General features: G+C 42.4%; 1 protein-coding gene across 8 annotated transcripts in view; it reads left to right on the top strand.

Annotated features, from left to right (window-relative positions):
• DBF4B (DBF4 zinc finger B) overlaps positions 1–23291 on the top strand; it is a 59652-nt gene that overhangs the window by 11886 nt on the left and 24475 nt on the right. Inside the window, exons 2-4 of one of the 8 annotated variants that reach the window (XM_058704848.1) lie at positions 311–418; positions 2566–5868; positions 6280–6364. Coding sequence is in view for 4 of the 8 variants with exons in the window: in XM_058704852.1 (XP_058560835.1) it covers positions 12919–12952 (34 nt within the window). In the remaining 4 variants the exon portion in view is untranslated. Of the gene's footprint in view, positions 1–310; positions 419–924; positions 5869–6279; positions 6365–11905; positions 12377–12429; positions 12550–12886; positions 12953–23291 lie in introns of those variants that run through there. The other 7 variants (XM_058704850.1, XM_058704849.1, XM_058704852.1 and 4 more) reach the window with 7 other exon arrangements.

Below are 23291 nucleotides of genomic sequence, written 5' to 3'. Positions count from 1 at the left end.
CCTGCTTCCAATTCTGTGTCTCCCTCTCTCTCTGCCCCTCCCCCGTTCATGCTCTATCTCTCTCTGTCTCAAAAATGAATAAACGTTAAAAAAAAAAATCTTTACAGAAAGTCTGATAATACGCTGTGTTGATCCGTGATTGGGTAGCAGGCACTGGAAAACGTTGAAGCTGGAAGTAAATCAGTACAATCTTGTTGGAGGGCAATTTGAAAAGATCCAGCATCCTCCTTCTGGGAACTTATTATAATATGTACATGTGTGCACAATGACATATTTTCAGGGATATTCATTACAGTGATACTTACTGCAGTGAAAGGACAGAAATAGTCTCCATTCTGTTACCAGGAGACTGGCTCAAGCTACAGAAAGGAGTACTGGACAGTTGTAAAAATGGAGGAAGCTCTTTGTGTCCTGACAGGTAACAAAACTCAAGATAGATTGTTAAAGACAAAAGTGAGGCTCAGAACAGTATGTGATGTTTGCTTCCATTTGTGTTTGAAAGAAGGTGGGGTACAGAGAATACATACACATACGTATCCGTGCACGTGCATAAAATAGCTCTGGAAATATACACAAGGGGTGGGAGGGTGGTTGTCACTGAGGAAGAGAACACTGGGAGACTAGTTTCAAAACATCTTGTTTTAAAATTATGAGCTCTTTGTTATATTTATTTACCTTGCATTTGTTTTTAAAGAAATAGGGGTGCCTGGGTGGCTCAGTCGGTTGAGTGTCCCACTCTTGATGTCGCCTCGGGTCATGGTCTCACTGTTGTGGGATCCAGCCCTGCATCAGGTTCCACACTGTCGGCTCCAGACTGAGCTTGGAACCTGTTTGGGATTCTCTCCCTCTTTCTCTTGGGATTCTCTCTCTCTCTCTCTCTCTCTCTCTCTCTCTCTCTCTCTCTCTCTCTCTCTCCCCCCCCCCCCCAACTGGGCATGCCAGTGCCCTCTCTCTCTCAAAATAAACAAACATTTAACAAAGAAAAAAAAAAAAGAAACCCTACTTGAATACTTCCTCCAATCTCATTTTCTTCCCTTCCTCCCCAGAGGTAACCACTATTCCTGAATTTGGTGTTTATCTTCCTCTTGAATGTTTTGAAACATAGTATATCTTACACAGTATGATATACTGTGTATGTATGTATGTGTATGTGTGTGTATGTATGTATCCATACATATATATGTATCCATAAACAGAATGTCACATTGTTTTGCATTGTTTTGCATGTTGGACTTTTCATTCTACAGTGTGCTTTTTTTCACATAAAACTGTTTAAAATATTTATGCATGTTGGGTGCCTGGCTGGCTCAGTCGGTGGAACATGTGACTCTTGGTCTCAGGGTGTAGAGATTACTTAAAACTAAAATCTTTAAAATATTTACCCATGTTGATACATACAACTCTTATCCATTCATTTAAGCCACTGTATAGTATTCCGCTGCTTGAATATATCTAGTTGATCCATTCCTTTGTTGACAGGCATTTAGATTATTTCCCAGTTTTCCAAATAGTGCTCCAATTCACATCTTATAAATGTCTCTTTGTATGTTTGTGGGAAAGTTTCAGTAGGCCAGTAAGCATCAAACATATTTTGCCACATACTCTTAGAAGTAAAAATAATTCACCATGCATTTCTAATGTATGAATGTGTATTTATTTATGAATTATGTATGTGAACCACTATAACAAATTAGTGTGTCCATGATAAGACATAAAACATATAAAAGGGGGGATTGAAAAGTGAAGGAAGGGGCTCCTGACTGGCTCAGTCCATAGAGCATGCCACTCTTGATCTCAGAGTCGTGAGTTTGAGCCCCACATTGGGAATAGAGATTACTTAAAAAAAAAAAAAGTGAACTAAATAACATATTACAAATATCCTACATATTGCAAAAATCTGTAGTCAAAATAAGGTTGCATATGCTTCATTACTTTGCCCACTTCTTTTTTTCTTTTCTTTTCTTTTTTTTTTAATGTTTATTTATTTTTGAGAGAGAGAGATAGAGAGAGAGTGCGAGCAGGGCAGGGGCAGAGAGAGAGGGAGACACAGAATCGGAAGCAGGCTCCAGGCTTGAGCTGTCAGCACAGAGCCTGACGTGGGGCTTGAACCCACGAACCATGAGATCATGACCTGAGCTGAAGTCGGACGCCCAGGTGCCCCACCACCTTAACCGTTTTTAAGTGTACAGTTCAGTAGTGCTAAGGATTCATTACTGGCAAGAATTTCTCTTGAACTTCAGTGATTTTTTTCACTTGTTGGCCAGCTGCCTCCCTCTCAATGCTGGTTGGATTTTCATTGAACCTGAGTGTTTGTACTTGGAGCATTCACTTATGAGTAACCTAAATCTTGCTTCTTTGAACCAATTTTATTAAATCCTGTGTCCACTTTGGAGGGTTAGGAAAATCAAATCCAGATAGCATAATCTGGATTATGTTTTAATGTTTAATCCATCTATCTGGTCATATGTAAACTACATAGAATATGAACATACAAACACACCACAGAGCTGAAAGAAAACACACAATACCCCTCCAGATATGAAGCTTCCACTTCCCCTTCCCCAGGTAACTCACCTGACTTACTACATAACCAAAGTGTGTGACAAGAGAGGCCCCAGGGAGGGCACCAGTGTCAATCGATTTACGACAGATTAGCAAAGCTTACTTATGTTTATTCTTTTAGCTAAAAAATAAATTTAGGGGCACCTGGGTGGCTCATTCGGTTAAGCGTCTGACTTCGGCTCAGGTCATGATCTCGCTGTTTGTGGGGTCGAGCCCCGCATCGGGCTCTGTGCTGAACGCTCGGAGCCTGGAGCCTGCTATGGATTCTGTGTCTTTGTCTCTGCTTCTCCCCACTCATGCGCTCTCTCTCTCTCTCTCTCTCTCTCTCTCTCTCTTAAAAACAAACATTACAAAAACTTTTTAAGTAAATTTAATTCTAATGTTTCCTTCCAGCAGCTCTGTGATTATCTTGTGCTGGGGGAGTACACACCTCTCTCTGGAGACTAGGATATACCTAGAAACAATTGCTGGGTCGAACGGCACATACCATACTGGGTGTCTTGAAATTGCTCTCCTAAGGTTTTGTTCCAGGTTATATTCCCACTCTTTTCCTCACTTTTTTAAAAAAAGAATTTAGTATAGTGTTTGACACAGTAGGTTTTAAAAAAAAATTTTTTTTTAATGTGTATTTATTTATTTTTGAGAGGGACAGAGAAAGTACAGGGGATGGGGCAGAAAGAGAGACAGAATCCCAAGCAGGCTCTGAGCTGTCAGCACAGAGCCCGACGCGGGGCTTGAACTCCCAAACCACAAGATCACCACCTGAGCCAAAATCAAGAGCCAGATGCTTAACCAACTGAGTGCCCATGCCCCCCTCCTCCTCATATTTTTGTTAAAACTTGGTTTTGTCATAATTTTTCCAGTCAAAAGGGTGTGAAATGGCATCTGTTCAATTTGCATTTTCCTAATTACTAGTGAGTTTGAGCATTTTTTATATGTTTATTATCCATTAAATTTTCCTCATTTTTGAATTGCCTATTTATATCTCTTGTAGGCTTTTCTGTTGGATTGTCTTTTCCATACTGATTTGTAAGAGTCTATTTTTCTTTTTTTTTTTTCTATTTCATCATTTTCTATTCTTTATTCTTTCTGACCACCTGCAAATTTTGAGTGTGCTCGTTCTTCATGTTCTGACTTCTCAAGGTGAACAGTTAGCTGATTCATTTTCATTCTGTCTTATTTTCTAACAGCATATCCATTTACGGTCATACATTTTCCTCTAGTTACTTTAGCTGAATTTTACAGCTTCTTAAACAGCTTTTGATATGTAGTGTTTTTGTTTTTGTTCGTTCCTTTGGTTTTTGTTTTGTTTTTAGGTAAGCTCTACACCCAACATGGGGCTGAGATCAGGAGCCTCACACTCTACTGACTGAAACAAGTTTTCCTGATACATAGTTTTTCACTGTTGGCAGTTCTCAATATATTGCATTTCCTCATTGTTTTAGTCTCCTATCATGAATTATTTGGAAGTATGGTTTTAATTTCCAGGGGTATGCATTTGGTTTTACTCCCTTAAAATTTTTTTCTTTATTGATTTTTTTTACTGTTTATTTTTGAGAGACAGAGAGACGGAGCATGAGTGGGGGAGGGGTAGAGAGAAAAGGGGACAGAGGATCTGAAGGGGGCTCTGTGAGGGCAGCCAGAGTGGGGCTCAAACTCAGGAACCATGAGACCATGACCTGAGCTGAAGTTGACTGCTTACCTGTCTCAGCCACCCAGGTGCCCCTTTTTATTGATTTCTAACTTAATTATAATATGGTCATAGGAGATGTTCTATATGATGTTGATTTTTTTGGTATTCGTTGATACATTAGTGGCATAATGTAAGTCTATTCTTATACTCCTCCATGTGTACTTGAAAATCATATTTATTTTCTAATATTTGTATATGAAAGTTTGTCATATCATTTAATCTTTTATATGTTACAAATTTTATTTTATTTTTGTTTCATCTGTCTTTTCGGGGTAAAAATCTGTTAAAATGCCCTACGATATATGTAGATTTCAGTCTTCCCTTGTATTTCTGCCTTAAGTATTTTGAGGCTCTGTTTGTTAGATTCATGTGAATGCTAGGTTTTACCTAGTTCCTAGTGAATTGTTTATCATCAAGCAATGATACCTATATTCCTAATAATTCTTTTATCTCTTAAGATCTGTTTTGTGTGCCTGGGTGGCTCAGTCAGTTAAGCGTCCAACTTCGGCTCAGGTCATGATCTTGGAATTTATCGATTGGAGCCCCACATGGAGCTCTGTGCTAAACAGCTCAGAACCTGGAACCTGCTTTAGATTCTGTGTCTCCTTGTCTCTCTAACCCTACCCCGTACCCCACTCTCTCTCTCTCTCTCTCTGTCTCTCTCTGTCTCTCACAAAAATAAACATTAAATGTGTGTGTGTGTGTGTGTGTGTGTGTGTGTGTGTGTGTGTGTGTTAACAGATTTTAATATTGCTGTGTCAGTTTTCTTTCTTCATGTTGCCGGACATTGAGAGGCAGCACAGAGCCGTGTTAAGAGCATGGCCTCTGGGGCGCCTGGGTGGCTCAGTTGGTTAAGCGTCCGACTTCAGCTCAGGTCACGATCTCGCCCTCCATGAGTTCGAGCCCAGAGTCGGGCTCTGGGCTGATGGCTCAGAGCCTGGAGCCTGCTTCCAATTCTGTGTCTCCCTCTCTCTCTGACCCTCCCCTGTTCATGCTCTGTCTCTCTCTGTCTCAAAAATAAATAAACGTTAAAAAAAATTAAAAAAAAAAAACAAAAAAAGAGCATGGCCTCTCTAGTCAAACTGCCTGGGTTCAAATCCCAGCCCTAACACTTTCTGGCTGTGTGACCTCAAGCAAGTTATAACCTCAGTGTTCCCATGTACAAAACGGGCATTGTTAACTACTCACCTCACCTTAATTTAGGAGGATTAAAGTAATTACTATTTTTAAGGCACTTTGGGGGCCCCTGGGTTGAGGGTCAGACTCTTGGCTTCCGCTTAGTTCACGATCTCACAGTTCACAGGAGTGGCCCCATCACACAGTCAGGCTCTGCGCAGACAGTATGAGCCTGCTTGAGATTCTGTCTCTCCCCTTCTCTCTCTGCCTCTCCCCTGCCCGTGCTTGTGCACTCTCTCTCTCTCTCTCTCTCTCTCAAAATAAATAAATAAATTTTAAAGCACTCGAATATCATGGTAGAAGAGCTACCTATGTATTTATAAAATAGAGTAATTAAATATATCTGCATTCCTTTTCTGTGTCATCATTTTATAGGCATTCCTCTGATAAACACCATATATAACTGGTAGATACTGCAGTGCTGCAGTAGATATTACGTAAGTCCTAGTACATATGTGTGAGTATGTGTGTCTGTAGAGTAACTCCTAAAAATGAGATTGCCAGGTGGAAAGATGTACATCTGTAATTGTGCTAGGGAGGGCCAAATTGCCTTACATGGGAGGCTGGTACAGCCCCAATGCAAGGAAGTTTGGCACTATCTAGCAAAATTGATCTTTGCCAGTCTGTTAAATGAAAAATGGCATTTCAGTGTAGATTTCATTTGCATTTCCCTTATTTGAAGTGAGATTGAGCATATTGGAATGCTCTTTGTATTTATTTTCCTATGAATGTTCCCTTCCCCATTTTCAATTGGGTGGTTGTTCTTTTCTAGATCTATTTATGCAAGTGTTTTAGATATTGGGAGGTCCTTGTTCTATGATGAGCTGAATTTTTTTTTTCACTTTAAGCACTTTCCTTCAGGAATCAAGAAAAATGCTGAGAAAGAAGATTTTGAAGTACCATCTCAAAATATTTTCTGCCAGATAGTAAAAGGTACCTTTTTCTGGTCACTGAGTTTGCACTAAATGCATGTTTAATATTCAAAACCTCACTCCGGGGGTGGCTGGGTGGCTCAGTGGGACTCTTGATTTGGGCTCAGGTCATGATCCCACAATTTGGGAGATTGAGCCCCATGTCAGGCTCTGTGCTGACAGCATGGAGCCTGCTTGGGATTTTCAATCTCCCTCTCTCTGTCCCTCCTCTGCTCACGTGTGTACACTTTCTCTCTCTCTCTGTCTCAAAATAATAAACTTAAAAAAAATTAAAACCTCATTTTCTGTTAGATAATGTTATCTTCCTTTTAGAAATGAAAAAGCTAAAGATCAGAGAGATTCAGTCATTCAATTCGTGCAACAAATATTTAGTAAGCACCCACCAGGTTCTTCATTTTGGGCAAAGAGCAGTGAGGGAAACAGGAAAGGCCCTTCACTTTATTGTCTTGCATTCTGGCTGGGGAAATATAGACAACAAACCGGTAAACAGAGAAGATACTTTCTGAGAGTGTTAAGTGCTGTGAACAAAATAAGCCAAAGTGGCACACCCGGCAAGGAATGGGGGAGCTGCTGTTACGTTGGATGGTCTCCGCAGTCCCATATGAAAAAGTGAGATTCAATCTGATGCCTAGAAGGAAAAAGAAGAAATGGGAAATGGAGCTGTTAGTGCAAAGGCCCTAAGGCAGCAACAAGTTTGGCTCATTCAAGACACTGGGAAGTTTGGGGGGGCCTGGGTGGCTCAGTGGGTTAAGCAGCTGACCTTGGCTCAGGTCACGATCTCCCGATTCACAGGTTCGAGCCCTGCGTCGGGCTCTGTGCTGACAGCTCGGAGCCTGGAGCCTGCTGGGAATTCTGTGTCTCCCTCTCTCTCTGCCCCTCCCCTGCTCACGCTTAGTCTCTCTCTGTCTCTCACAAAAATAAACATTAAGAAAAAATTTTTTTAAAAGACACGGGTAAGTCTGGTCAGGGGAGCAAAGAGGGAAAGCCGCTGGGTGGGTTTGAAAGGGAGGGTAGTTTGACTGGTGTTATTTGTCAGTCAGGATAAGCTAGGTTCGCAATTCTGAAATTGGTTCGATTTGGTTTCAGCCCCCTATTTTCTTTTTTAAAAATTGAGGATTCCAAATAGCTTTTTTTATGCATTTATCAGTTGTCTGTTGCTGTGTCACCCCAAAATATGACTTAAAACAACACCAGGCACTGATTTTCTCTGGGTTGTCTGTGGGCCTGGAACCTGGGAGCAGCTTGGTTGGGCTTTTCTGACTTGGGATCTCTTGTGGGGTTGCAGTCATCGAAAGCTTAGCTAAGGCTGAAGAATCCATCTTGCGAGATGGCTCCATCACAGTAGGGGGTGCTGCTGTTCGCAGGAAGCCTCCATTCCTCTGTCTCCACAAGAGCCTCTCCACAGCATACTTGAGTGTTCTCAAGCCATGATTGCTGGCTTCCCTCACAGCAGGTGATCTAAGAAACAGCAATGTGGATGCTGAAATACTTTTTATGACCCCGTCTCAGAAGTTGCACATCATTATTTCCTCTAATGGTAACTCACCCTGTTTGATGTGGTCACGACTACCAGGAATTGAATATCCTTACAGGCCATCTGGGGAGACTGGCCACCACAATGTTGTAGAGGCCGTTTTTAGGCAACAGGCTTGAAGGATGGAAACCTGAGTAAGGTAGAAGAGCCCAGGGTGACCCCAGCGCTCTGGCTGAATACAGAGAGGCCCAGCAGGCTACCCACCTCAAAATATCCATAGGCCCTAACTAACCAATGGGCTATTTACAAGCAGGCACAGTTACCAAAAAAGGGAAAATTCCACAGGTCTTCATACCTCTTCGCCTTCTCTCTTTAAAAACCGCCTCCAGCCACTGCCTCGTTACCAACAGCCTCTCCTCTGCTGTCTTGCCCACCGCTCCCTTGTAGTGTATTTAATAAATTGTCTCCTTTGTTCTGCCTAGGGTGAATCCTTCCACTGCCTGTGCCCCTGGCCCTCACCCTATCAGAATGCCCCACATTTGGGGGCCCCTATCCAATTGAGAGAGACACCACAAATGGGGGTATTTTTCAATTTAAATTTATAAATTGGGGTAGTTCAGTCAGCTAAGTGTCCCACTTCAACTCAGTTCATGATCTCGTAGTTTGTCAGTTGCGAGCCCCGTGTCCTGTCAGCCTCTCCACTATCAGCTCAGAGCCCGCTTTGGATCCCTGTCTCCCTCACTCTTTGCCCTTCCCAGCCTGTGCTCTCTCACTGTCTCTCTGTCTCTGTCTCTGTCTCTCTCTCTCAAAAATAAATAAACATTGGGGCGCCTGGGTGGCGCAGTCGGTTAAGCGTCCGACTTCAGCCAGGTCACGATCTCGCGGTCCGTGAGTTCGAGCCCCGCGTCAGGCTCTGGGCTGATGGCTCGGAGCCTGGAGCCTGTTTCCGATTCTGTGTCTCCCTCTCTCTCTGCCCCTCTCCCGTTCATGCTCTGCCTCTCTCTGTCCCAAAAATAAAAAAATTAAAAAAAAAAAATTTTTTTTTTAAATAAAAATAAATAAATAAATAAATAAACATTAAAAATTTTAATTTATACATAGATTTTATATGTTTGAATATATATTTAGAAAATAAAATCTGTGATATTTACCACATTAGAAATTAAAGTTTAAAAATATCGTTGATTGGGGCACCTGGGTGGCTCAGCGGGTTCAACTTCAGCTCAGGTCATGATCTCACGGTTCCCCAGTTCAAGCTCCGCGTTGGGCTCTGTGCTAACAGCTCAGGGCCTGGATTCTGTTTCAGATTGTGTGGATCTGACCTTATCTCTGACCCTCCCCCACTCACGCTCTAGTTCTCTCTCAAAAAAAATTTAAAAAATTAAAATTAAGAAAATAAAAATACTGTTCATTTAGGGGCATCTGGGTGGCTCAGTCAGTTAAGTGTCCAACTCTAGGTTTCAGCTCAGGTCATGATCTCATGGTTTGGGAGTTCGAGCTCTGCGTTGGGCTTATGCTGGCAGTGTGGAGCCTGCTTGGAATTCATTCTCTCTCTCTCTGTCTCTGCCTCCCTCCCTCCCTGTCTCCTCCTCTCCACTCCTCACGTTCTCTCTCTTTCTCTCAGTAAGGAAAAACTTTAAAAATATATTGTTCATTTAAGAATAAGTCCATTATGTGTTAACTTAAATAATGCACTCTTAATGAAAAAATATTTTCCAAAACAAAAATAATTAGAAGAATGGCATTGTTTCTAATAGTTTAAACAGAAGAGTGTTAGATTCTTACTTTTGCTTCTGCATACTCCACTAAACATTCATGAGAGAATGAAAATGGAAAATAATGTTTCTGTGTTATTACCAAAATAGTTTTGACTTCATGGAACTTCTGAAAGGACTGTGCTACACTTTGGGAACCTTGGACTTGATTATGATATAGCAACAAATGATACCAAAATCTCAGTAGCTTAAAATAATAAAGGTTTATTTCTTGCTTATGCTACAAATCTATTTGGGGTTGCCCCTGCTTCTGTTCCCTGTCATCTTTACTCAAGAACTCAAGCTGACAGGTCAGCTTCTAGCTAGGACATTGCCTGACATTGTGATGGGATAAAAGAACTTGGTAAATGATCCTGTCTCTTAAAACTTGTGCTTGAGGGGCGCCTGGGTGGCTCAGTCGGTTAAGCGGCCGACTTCGGCTCAGGTCATGATCTCACGGTCCGTGAGTTCAAGCCCCGCGTCGGGCCCTGTGCTGACAGCTCAGAGCCTGGAGCCCGTTTCAGATTCTGTGTCTCCCTCTCTCTGACCCTCCCCTGTTCATGCTCTGTCTCTCCCTGTCTCAAAAATAAATAAAAACATTTAAAAAAAAATTGTAAAACTTATGCTTGAAAGTGATGTCATTTTTTTTCTTTTTTCATCAGCCAAAGCGAGTCACATGGCCAAGCTTTAGTTCATCAGAGCTGTTATGTATAGTCTAGTGTAGGGAGGGGCCCCACTGGAAGGGATAAAAGTGTGTATATATATGTATATATATATGTATATATATATATATATGTATATATATATGTATATATATATATATGTGTATATATGTATATACACACGTATATATAAATAATATAGTGCTTAGAGAATGGATAATTTGGGGTGGATGTTGGAAGCTACTCGAGTAAAAGTAGTGTTGGGGTGCCTGGCTGGCTTAGTAGAGCATGCAACTCTTGATCCAGAATCATGAGTTTGAGCCCCACATTGGGGATAGAGTTTACTTAAAAAAAAAAAAAAGAAGAAGTAGAAGTTGTGTTAAAAATTGACACCGTGCTTTGGGCAAGAAGGTATGGTGGCTTGAACTAAAATGGTAGAGGTGGTCTGGTGCAAGATGTACTTTGGAGTTGGTAGAATTTGTTTCTAGAGTGGGAGTGGGGATAAGCTGAAGTAGGATAACCTCCAGGTTTTTGTCTTGAACAACTGAGTGGATTATGTGACATTTACTGAGACGGAGAAGAGTACCTGGGGTTTTTTGAAGGGTGGGACAGTGAAAGAAATGTTCTGTTTTGAATGTGTTGAGCCGGAGGTGTCCATGAGACATACAAGCAGAAATGTCCAGTATCCACTTGAATATAGAAGTCTGGAGATCAAGGGAGAGATCCGAACTAGATGTAGAAGTTCTGCAGGCATTAGCACAGAACTGATTGTAAAGCCACGGAGTTGAATGAGGTCTCCTGGGAAGAAAGTGCTAATATGGAAGAGAACAGGACTAAGAGCTAAAGCCTTGGCATGCTGCAACATTGTAGGTGGAACAATGGCTTCAGATTCAGCAAAGGAGATTGTGGAGCCATTAAGGGAAGGTGCAGGCTGGTAGAAATAGGAGCAAAATGAAGAAACTGGCTCAGGAAGGAGGGAATAGTCTCCTTTAATGTTCTAGAAGTTGGATCAGTTGAGTACAGCAAAGTGAGCATAGGATTTGGGAACGTGGAAGTTACAGTTGACCTAGACAAGTACAGTTTTAATTTTTTTTTTTAACGTTTTGTTTATTTTTGAGACAGAGACACAGCATGAACGGGGGAGGGGCAGAGAGAGAGGGAGGCACAAAATTGGAAGCAGGCTCCAGGCTCTGAGCCATCAGCCCAGAGCCCGACGCGGGGCTCGAACTCACGGACCGCGAGATCGTGACCTGAGCCGAAGTCGGACGCCCAACCGACTGAGCCACCCAGGCGCCCCTAGACAAGTACAGTTTTCAACGTTTTTTATTTATTTTTGGGACAGAGAGAGACAGAGCATGAACGGGGGAGGGGCAGAGAGAGAGGGAGACACAGAATCGGAAACAGGCTCCAGGCTCCGAGCCATCAGCCCAGAGCCTGACGCGGGGCTCGAACTCACGGACTGCGAGATCGTGACCTGGCTGAAGTCGGACGCTTAACCGACTGCGCCATCCAGGCGCCCCTAGACAAGTACAGTTTTAGTGGAGAGGTGAGGATCACACTAATTACATGAGTTGAACAAATGAGGAGACACCTCTTTTGAGAATTTTTTTTGTTGGGTGGGTAAGTGGAGAAAAGGGAGGGAAAGAAAGATGTGAAGATGAAATGATGTGTATGTGAAATTTTTTTGTACATGCTCCGTGATAGGCCTATTTTGTTATTATCGAACTCCTAGGAATTTCAAACCAGCTCAGTGTGAAGAATCATGAAAACTAGGCTACCACTAGTCCTCAACTTCCTGTCTGTTAAGGCGCAGAGTATCTCCAGCCAATGAAAAGCCAAGAAATGAAGGGACGGATGGAGAACGCCGGCCGGAATAGGAAGGGAGAAGGGAGGTTTTGCTGAGGTTAACGTTGACCTCGCAGGGCCACCGTAGGGCAGACCCTCGCAGCTATTACGCTGTATTAGGGGCGGGGCCGACAGGAAATTTAAACCCGAGCCGCGGCCCAGGGCGCCTGGAGACTGGTCGCGTACTTGCGGAGAGGCCACGGCCACTCGGTCGTTTGAAAAAGCTCATGGAGCCCGCGAATACACTACGGAGACCTTGAGGAGGGAGCCAGGAAAGGGTACGGATGCCGGGAAGGGGAAGATGGGGTAAGAAGGAAGGTGGAAGGAAGGGGTTAAACGAGTGTAGAGAGGATAAGAGATCGGGAAGGTGCACAGGAATTGGGGAGCTGATAGGGGCAGAAGCTGAGGAGCGTAGAGGGGCCGAGAAGAAGGGCTTACTGGCGTTGAGGAGGTAGAGGTCTAAAGGTGGCAAGGGACTGAGGGGACAAGAGCCTGGAGGGAAGCACGGGGATTGAAATACAAAAGGGGTGGCCAAGAGGCCATGGGAGTGAAGGCGCAGAGTTCTAGAGGGGGCGGCGGGATTGAAGGACAAGAGGCACGGGAGGTGAGATGAGATATGGATTGTGATGGAGTTCAGTCTTCCTCCCCCCCACCCCCCACCCCCACCCCGGGAGCCGCGCTGGGGGGTTTGCAGGAATTGGGAGGCCGGGGGTGGGGGTTGGGGGAGAGGGTAGTAGAAGGTCGAAGGCTAATGAAGGTGGTTCTGATGCTGTTTTGTCCTTTCTCAGGTGACGGCAAATTCTCAGAGCTGCAGAGCTCTATGGCTGAGAGTAGGCTCCGGGCTCCTATCGTAGGTAGGTAACAGGTCAGAACTAGGGATGCGAGGTCGAAGTTGGTACTCCTGCACCAAGTCTTTTGGGATGAAAATCATGGTCGAGAATTGTTAGCGCTATTGAGGTTTCCTGATTACTTAGTGGCTTTGAGTGTGTGTATTTGGAGGGATGGCATGAATCACTTAGGAATTCATGGTAAAGGTCAAATAAGAGCTTTCAGTCTGATATTACTAACAAGATTAGCAGATGGAGAGTCAGGATAGAGTACCTTATTAAGCTCATATTCATGGTTATTTTTACCATAAACCCACCGAAATAGACAAGTATTGCAGCCATACTCACTTCCGTCACTTCCCTCCCCTCCCCTAGTTTCTTCTAGTTTTAGTTCTGGATTGTTAGAGATACAAGCTTTGGTTGCCTTTGAAACAGCAATACACTTTACTAAGTTATTTACTCTTTGTTTGCTGGAGGACTTTCTCCAAGAGTGTTTTCAAAAGGGGGCTTTATGTGATAAACTTTCTGAAGCTTGTATGCCTGAGAATATCTTGATTTCTTCTTTGTGTTAAATTCTTGAGTCAAAGTTTTTTTCCTTCAGTATTTTCTTCCTGCAAAAAGTAGATGTTGTTGGGGTGCCCGGGTGGCTCAGCAGGTTAAGCACCCTACTTCAGCTCATGTCATGATCTCACCGTTTGTGAGTTCCAGCCCCACATGGGGCTGTCTGCTGTCAGCGCACAGCCTCTTTCAGATCTTTTCTCTCTCTCTCTCTCTCTCTCTCTCTCTCTCTCTCTGCCCCACTTGCACGCATTCTCTCTCTCTCTCTCTCAAAAAAAAAAGGTGTTGTCGATAATTGATGTAGGTCTGATTCTTGTTTCTTTGTAAGTGATCTGCTTTTTTCTTTTTCTTTTTAATGTTTATTTTTTATTTTTGAGAGAGAGAATCCCAAGCAGGCTCTGCATTGTCAGCACAGAGCCCAACGTGGGGCTTGAACTCATGAACCCGAGATCATGACCTAAGCCAAAATCAAGAGTCAGATGCTTAACCAGCTGAGCCACCCAGGTGCCCCCTTGGCCTACTTTTTTTCATTAGAAGATTTTAGATGATTATCTTCATATTTGTTCTTAAAATTCACTGTAATATGACTATGAAATTTGAAGGGTTTTAAAAAATTTTTATTATAGTTTTATGGTTTCATAATTTTAAGAGGCTAGGTCTATGTCTATGTCTCTGCCTCTCACACACCCGCCCCCGCCTCCTGTTTCCTACTCTCTAGAGTGCCATTGTTTACAGCTCTTACAGCTATTTCTTCTAATATTTACCTACTTATTTCTAAATAGCATGCCCATACTGCCTTTGTTTTCTTTTTTAATATTTAAAAATTTTTTTTTCTTAATCTTTATTTATTTTTGAGAGAGAGACAGAACGTGAGCAGGGGAGAAACAGAGAGAGAGGGAGACACGGAATCCAAAGCAGGCTCCAGGCTCCAAGCTGTCAGCACAGAGCCTGATGCGGGGCTCGAACCCACGAACTGTAAGAGCATGACCTGAGCCGAAGTCAGACGCTTAACCGACGCCATCCACGCGCCCTTTAAGATTTTAAGTAATCTCTACACACAACATGGGGCTTGAACTCACAACCCCAAAATCAAGAGTTGAATGCTCTTCCAACCCAACCAGCCAGGTGCCCCTGCTTTTGTTGTTTTTAACTTAAATTATATCTGTTGACTTCCTAGTATGGAAAATAAAGATTTTTTTTCTGTCTCCCCACTTAGCACACACAAACACACACATTTTCCTCCTTTCCTCCTCCTAGTGCATATGTAGTCATCTTTGATTGGTCATTTATTTATTTGCAGTATCGTGATTATGGTTGTTCACAGATGACCCATGTAGTAAACTAGGAAATATGCTTCATTTTCTGTTTGTTTGTTTGTTTTTTTTTAATGTATGTTTATTTTTGAGAGAGAGACAGAGAGAGGAGAGAGACACAGAATCCAGAGCAGGCTGGTTCCAGGCTCTGAGCAGTCAGCACAGAGCCTGACGTGGGGCCTCGAACCCACGAACCGTGAGATTATGACCTGAGCCAAAGTTGGACGCTTAACTGACTGAGCCCCAATATGCTTCATTTTCTTTTTTTTTTTTTTTAATTTTTTTAACGTTTATTTATTTTTGAGACAGAGAGAGACAGAGCATGAACGGGGGCGGGGCAGAGAGAGAGGGAGACACAGAATCGGAAACATGCTCCAGGCTCTGAGCCATCAGCCCAGGGCCCGACGAGGGGCTCGAACTCACGGACCGCGAGATTGTGACCTGAGCTGAAGTCGGACGCTTAACCGACTGAGCCACCCAGGCACCCCAATATGCTTCATTTTCTATGTATGATCCCTAATTCATGTTCAGACTCTTACCAGAAGTATAAGCCTTCCCTCAGTATTTTCACGCTCATCTGAGAATCCATCAGTTTCTTCTTTGTCTGGAGAACATACCTTCTGAAACCATTTATCTTAGTACTCTAGTCTGGTCCAGCTGAGCGCTAGGCTTGTTGCACTGATTTCATTCTAGAAACTCCCTTCATTGTTCTGGGGATTTCCCTTTGTTTTTCCTGTGTAGGATCCCCTCTATCATAAATTCCTATGTTTTTCTCTCTACATTTACTTCCTCATCTTGATAGAGTACCCCTTCTAGTATAGCTTCCTGAGAAAGGGTACTAGACAAATTTTTCAAGACCTGCAAGTCTTACAGTTCTTTATGTTAACTTATATTTGAATGATAGTTCAGCTGGTTAAATAGTTCTAGGCTGCAAATAATTTTTTCCCCAGAATTTTGTTTTTTCCCAACGTTTTTTTTTTTTTTTTAATTTTTATTTTTGGGACAGAGAGAGACAGAGCATGAACGGGGGAGGGGCAGAGAGAGAGGGAGACGCAGAATCGGAAACAGGCTCCAGGCTCCGAGCCATCAGCCCAGAGCCTGACGCGGGGCTCGAACTCACGGACCGCGAGATCGTGACCTGGCTGAAGTCGGACGCTTAACCGACTGCGCCACCCAGGCGCCCCAGAATTTTGAAGACATATTCCACTTTTTTCTTTTAAGTGTACAATCTTTTTGTTTTGTTTAATTTTTTATTTTGGAGGGGGAGGGGCAGAGGAAGAGGGAGAGAGAGAATCTTTTTTTTTTTTTTTTTTTTTTTTAACGTTTTTTATTTATTTTTGAGAGAGAGAGAGACAGAGTGTGAGCAGGGGATGGGCAGAGAGAAGGAGACACAGAATCGGGAGCAGCTCCAGGCTCTGAGCTGTCAGCACAGAGCCCAAGTGGGGTTTGAACTCACAAACTGTGAGATCATGACCTGAGCCGATGTCGGATGTGGACGTTTAACTGACTGAGCCACCTAGGCGCCCCGTGGAGGGAATCTTAAGCAGGCTCCACACCCAGCTTGGAGCCCAACTCGAGGCTCAGTCTCATGACCATGAGATCATGACCTCATCCAAAATCAGAGTCAGACGCTTCACTGACTGAGCCACCCAGGTGCCCTGTTGTAATTTTTAATTCCAATATAATTTACATGCAGTATTCTGTTTCATATGTACAATATAGTGATTCAGCCACGTTCCACTTGTAGTTTGTAGTGTGGGGCGAAGTCTGATTCTGTGAATATTTCTACCTTCCTCCTGACACAACAAAGGCCTAGACTGGTCTGTCTCTGAACCATCCCTGTCCCCATCAATAGCATTATTGCCATCTAGCAGCAATATGATTATTGTGTGTCTTTTTTACTTCCAAAGTAGTCATTATTATCATTATTGTTTTATACAGTGATTGTTTAGAGTTATACATATTTTTGGCAAATTTTTGGCATTTCAGTCCTTCCTTGTGGGTCTAGCTTCCTTCATCCCAAAGTACACCTCTGCGAAATCCTTCAGTAAGAAGTGGTTGGGGAATAAATGGATTTTCTTTGTTTGAAAAATGTCTTTATTTCACCCTCATTCTTGAATAATTGCCCAGTCAGATATAAATTCTAAGTTGACATTTATTTTCTCCCAGCATTTTAAATACTTATTTTAGTGAAATAAAACATTTAATAATTTAATTATTTTATGGTCTACAGTGACCCTAAAAGCTTCTATTCGAAGCTGTTGGGGATCTAATTTTGCTCTTTATTTCTGCTGATTCTTACCCACAGTGGTTTGTTTCCTTCATGTGTTTTATAATGTTGGAGGGTGAGTTAATGTTTGATGATGCTTTATATGAGGAAATTTTGGGAACCCTGAGCTAAGCTGTGCCTCTAGAATTGATTTGCATTTAGTTACTTGAAAGTATGCCAAAGGTGTTAGGAGCTGGGATTACTTTTTATGTTAATTTCTCTGTTTGATGGTGATGGTAGTGGATTCTTAGACCACCTAAGTAATGTGAATTTGAATTCCAAATTCTTGGGAGGCCTATGGTTATGAATTCTCAGAGAAGACATTTTTCTTGCAGAGCCAGGCTAAGAAAGTATTCCTTTTAAAAGGTCTCTTGGTGGATGGATTATTTTCTGATTTACCTTTTCTCCTAGATTCATGTGGAATTTCTCAATTCTAACTCCTCACTCTAGGCAGGTGCAAGACCTTATCTCCTGATCTCCTGGGCGTGTCAGGCTCATCAGTCCCAAACCCTTTGCTTTTAAGCCCACAAACTCCCTCAGGGCAGTCAGCATTGGCTTTCCCCACTGTGGTTTTCAGTTTTCTCATTATTTGGGGGCATTTGTGGAATCTTACTTATTGATTTTGTGAACTTAGCAGTTAGGTGGGATTTGTATTTATATTTTAACTGGTATTTTTAGATATTTTGTATTAGAAAGGCTTTTTTTGTTTTGTTTTTAATGTTTATCTATTTTAACAGAGAGAAAGAGAGCATGTGGCGAGGAGGGGCAGAAAGAAAATCCCAAGCAGGCTGCACACTCACTGTCAATACAGAGCCAAACTCGGGGCTCAATCTCAGGAACTGTGAGATCATAACCTAAGTGGAAATCAAGTCACACTTAACCCACTGAACCCCTGTATTAGGAAGGCTTTTAAATTACTGGTCTCCAGTATTACCTGAAATGAAGCCAAAATCCTGTGTTTTGTGGGGTTTTGTTTTGTTTTGTTTTGTTTTTTTCCTCTTTCTCCTTAATGTCCTGAAATTTCTTGACAGTGTGCCCTGATGGGAGACTTTTTTCATTCGTGGAGCTGGTACTCGGTGGAAACTTTCATTCTGGAAACTCCTTTTCGTTCTGCAACATTTCTTTCTTTTTTTTTTTTTTTTTTCATATTATACATTTCTAAAAAGTTTTTCTTTTCTTTTTTTTTTTTTCAACATTTTTTTTTTTTTTTTTTTTTTTTTTATTTTTGGGACAGAGAGAGACAGAGCATGAACGGGGGAGGGGCAGAGAGAGAGGGAGACACAGAATCGGAAACAGGCTCCAGGCTCCGAGCCATCAGCCCAGAGCCTGACGCGGGGCTCGAACTCACGGACCGCGAGATCATGACCTGGCTGAAGTCGGACGCTTAACCGACTGCGCCACCCAGGCGCCCCTCTTTTCTTTTTTTTAAACGTTTATTTATTTTTGACAGAGAGAGAGACAGAGCATGAGTGGGGGAGGGGCAGAGAGAGAGGGAGACACAGAATCTGAAGCAGGCTCCAGGCTCTGAGCTGTCATCACAGAGCCCCGATGCGGGACTCGAACTCACAGACCACGAGATCATGACCTGAGCCGGAGTTGGATGCTCAACCAACTGAGCCACCCAGGCGCCCCAAAAGTTTTTCTTGTGTTTCCTTTTTTATACTTGTCTATGTGTTTATGGAACGCAATGTATTCCTTTATCTCTCTGAGGATATATAGGGTATTGTTTTTAGGTTTCTTCTGCTTTCCTGTATTGTCTCTATTTCCTCTAAGCCTTTTTTCTGTTTGGTAGTTAGATTTCTTGTTAGAAGCTTTCTTTAAATATCTGATCTTTGATTACCCATTCATATTTAAAAGTGAGGCAATGAAATGCCAATTGGAAGGGGGTTATCAGTTGGTTGATTTCATTGTAGGTAATCATGCTGGAACCTGGCAATTTTAGGAGGGGGGGGGTGGTGTCTTTTTTTTTTTTTTTTTTTAAGTTTATTTTTGAGAGCGTGAGAGAGTACACAAGCAGAGGAGACGCAGAGAGAAAGAGGGGGGACACAGAATCCGAAGTAGGCTCCAGGCTCTGAGCTGTCAGCACAGAGCCCCATGTGGGGGGAGCTCAAACTCACAAACCATGAGATCATGACCTGAGCGAAGTCAGACATGTAACTAACTGAGCCAGCCACGTGCCCCTGTCCTTTTTTTTTTTTTTTTTTAAATGTTTACTTATTTATTTTGAGAGAGAGAGAGTGTGCCAGCATGGGGAGGGGCAGAGAGAGGATCCCAAGCAAGCTCCGCACTGTCAGCGGAGAACCCAACTTCAGGGCTCAGTCTCACAAACCATGAGATCATGACCTGAGCCCAGATGCTTAACCGACTGAGCCACCCAGACACCCCTTGGGGGATACCCTGTATTTCAGGCTGCTATAACAAAACATGGTAGACTGAGTGGCTTCAACACATTTATTTCTCATATTGCCAGAGGCTGGTAGTCCCAAGATCAAGATACCAGTAGATTTGTGTTCTTGGTAAGGGCTTGCTTCTAGCCTTGCACATGACTACCATCTCACTATGTGGTTCACATGACCTCTTCTTTGTGCCCTCATGGATGGAGAGAGAGAGCGCGTGCTCTGGTCTCTCTTCTTGTAAGGACACCAGTCCCCTTAGGGGAGCTACACCTCACGATCTCACCTAAACCTAACTACCTTCCAAGGGGGTCACTTCCTACTACTATCACACTGCGGGTTATAAGTGTGGTTGTCCGCATTCTGGGAGTTCATTAGGGGATGAGGTCTACAGGTCTCACCGTTCATTATGTGGACATCCTCTTAATCTTCTGTGTTTTCACTGGGACTTTATCCCTGCTCTCACCTGTGCTCAGTTGCCTCTAGTCCAGGGATTTTTCATTCTCAGCATTATTGACGTTTAGGATGAGATAATTCTGTTTGCAGGGGGTTGTCCTGTGCCTTATACAATGTTAAGCAGCATTCCTGGCTTCTATCCGCTAGAAGCATACCCCCTAACAACCAAAAATATTTCCAGACATTGTCAAATTTCCCCTGGGGGCAAAATCTCCTTCAGTGAAGAACCACTGCTGTAGATTTATTTATTTATTTATCTATCTATTTATTTATTTATTTATAAGTGGATTCCTTGTTCAACGTGAGGCTTGAACTCACGACTCTGAGATCAAGAGTCACAAGCTCTACTGACAGCCATCTAGGCGCCCCACCATTGCTGTAGTCTTCTGCCAGGGTAGGGGAAGGTTCTGGGTATCTAGCTGTTCCTTTGAAAAGCTTCCAGATAACCTCTTTTCAGCCCCCCATTTCACTCCAGCATTCTCTTCTGGTCCCTCCAGTTTCAGGGCCTTTCAGCTCCAGCTTGCTTCTCGTTGGCCTTAGATGCCACTTTCTCTGGTCTCCTGCCTGTTTTCCACTCATCCATCTGCTTTCCAGCTTCCACAGTTTAATGGCATCTCTTGTCTCTTGTCATCTTCTTGCCAGTGTCTTTGTCCATTTTTATTCCTTTTTTTTTTTTGTCATTTTTAGTAGGATTTAGGGAGAGAACAAAAGTTCTCATATTCCTCCTCCATATTTATTCAAAAGCCTAGACCGTTGCTTCTTCAAATATTTTCTTCTCTCCATTCTTTTTTTCTTTCCCTTTGCAGCCCCTCTGTGATGTGGCTTACACTTCTATTTCTGTCCTCTCCATTTCTTAATTTTTCAGTTGTCCATTTCTTTATCTCCTCTCGATACTTTCTGGAAGGGTCCCTCCACCTGAGCTAGTAGGTCACACTGTGTTACAAGAATTAACTCCCATCTATTTAGAGTTTGGTTTTTTCCCTGTTCATTCGTCACTTTGAAGAAAGTTCAGACTTAGACAGAAATTTCAAAAACAGGGGGTTCCTGTATACTCCTAGCTCAGCTTCTCCCAAATACTTACATCTTATGTAACCATAGTACAATTTGAAAACTCAGGAAATTATAATATTGATAAAATATTAGTTAATCTACAAATCTTATTCAGATTCTACTAGTTGTTTCCCGGCATCTTTTTTTCTGGTTTATGATCCAATCCAGAATCACGCCCTGCTTTTAGTTGTCATATCTTCTTAGCCTCCCTTCTATTTGGGAGGAGGTCTTCTTTATTTGTTGTTCATGACCTTGGTACTTCAGAAGGACAGAATACCCCTCAATTTGAGTTTGTTCACTATGTCCCTGTGGTTGGATCTAGGTTGTGCATTTTTGACAAAGAAGTGATGTTGTGCCCTTTGTAGGATGTGGTGTCAGAAGGCACATGAGTGGCTAAGGCTCATCACTGGTCACGTTAACTTGATCATTTGATTAAAGTGGTGTCTGGAAGGTTTCTTCAAACATAAGTTACCATTTTACCTTTATAATAGTAAGTATCTTGAAACTATACAAGTACTGAGGTTTATTTATGTATTTATTTTTTTACTCTGATCATAAATGATCTTTACTGAAGCATGCCTATTCTTGTAGCTCAAAACAAATATTTTAAAAGAATGATATACCTAATAAAAATTGACATGAGTGTTTTATTTAAAATTATTTTTGGGAAAAAAATAATAAAAAAATAAAATAAAATTATTATAGGGGCACCTGGGTGGCTCAGTAGGTTCAGCAGCCGACTTTGGCTCAGGTCATGATCTCGCAGTTCACGCGTTCCAGCCCCGTGTCAGGCTCAGAGCCTGGAGCCTGCTTCAGATTCTGTGCTTCTGTCTCTCTCTGCCCCTTCCCTGTCTCTCTCTGTCACGAAAATAAATTAAAAAACATTACAAATTTTTTTCATAAATAAAATTATATTAACAAGTAGACATTTAGAAGATATTTGTCATTTTAGAAAACACAGGCAGTAAGAATTTAACTTTCCAAACTCACTGTCAGAATTAAAATTGCGTATCACAGAAATGTTTAATAGTAAATATTGACCAACAGATTATAGCACAAAAGTTGAATAAGTAAAAGCCTTTCTGATTCTTTTACCAAAAAATCATGAACTATTGAATTAACAATAGAAAGTTCACATTAACTTCAGAAAAAAAGGGCATCTACGCAAAGCAGTCAAGGTGATCTGTAAAATGCAGTGTTGTGTTTACACTGTGTATGATCAACTGAATGCAATAAATTAGTCTGGAAGACTTTTTTTTTTTTTTTTTTTAGTATTTATTTTTGAGAGCGAGCGAGTGAGTGCGAGCTGGGAAAGGGCAAAGAGAGAGGGAGACACAGAGTCTGAAACAGGCTCCAAGCTCCTCACTGTCAGCACAGAGTCTGACATTGGGCTTGAACCCACGAACTGTGAGATCATGACCCGAGGCAAAGCCGGATGCTTAACAGACTGAGCCACCCAGGCACCCCTCTATTATTTTTTTTAATGTTTATTTTACAGAGAGAGAGTGTGTGCTAGTTTAGGAGGGGTGCAGAGAGAGAAGGAGGCAGAGGATCCGAAGTGGGCTCTAAGATGACAACAGAGAGCTTGAGGTGGGGCTCCAAACTCCCGAGCCGTGAGATCATGACCTGAGCCAAAGTTGGACACTTAACCAACAAAGCCACACAGGTGCCCCACAAATATCAAATTAAAAAAAAAAATTTTTTTTAACATTTATTTATTTTTGAAAGATAGAGAGTGAGCAAGGAAGGGGGAGAGACAGAGGGAGACACAGAATCCGAAGCAGGCTCCAGGCTCTAAGCTGTCAGCATAGAGCCTGACACAGGGGCTCGAACCCACAGATCGCAAAATCATGACCAGAGCCGAAGTCAGACACTTAACTGACTGAGACACCCAGGCACCCCTAAAAATTGTTTAACGATAGTTTTTTATTGAGGTATGATTCATATTCTATATAATTCATCCATGTTGTTAAGTATTTAAATATCCCCTCAATACGATTATGTGACACAATTTACAATATTTGATTTACTGCATATGGACTGTCCAAAGGGGGTGGGTACTAATTATTATCACTCTTTCAGAAGTGAAGAAATAGAGATTCAGAGACACTAAGTGAGATTGTGATTTGCCTAGAGTTACACAGCTAGTAAGAAGCAGAACAGGGACTCACAACAAGGTCTCTTCTGTGAAATGTCAAGGTGACTTTCCAGTATTTTCTGTCTCTGAACTAGGGCTTTCAGGAAGAGAGGGATTTAGGGGGCCAGAAGGTAAGTGCCTGAAGGTCAGGTGCCCGCTGAGGATGGGAGAGCAGGCTCTGGTTTTGGGG

This window comes from Neofelis nebulosa, chromosome 16, assembly GCF_028018385.1.
Source record: "Neofelis nebulosa isolate mNeoNeb1 chromosome 16, mNeoNeb1.pri, whole genome shotgun sequence".
Taxonomy (NCBI): Eukaryota; Metazoa; Chordata; class Mammalia; order Carnivora; family Felidae; genus Neofelis; species Neofelis nebulosa.
Note: the sequence above shows the minus strand (reverse complement) of the source record. Positions and strands in the feature narration are given on the sequence as shown.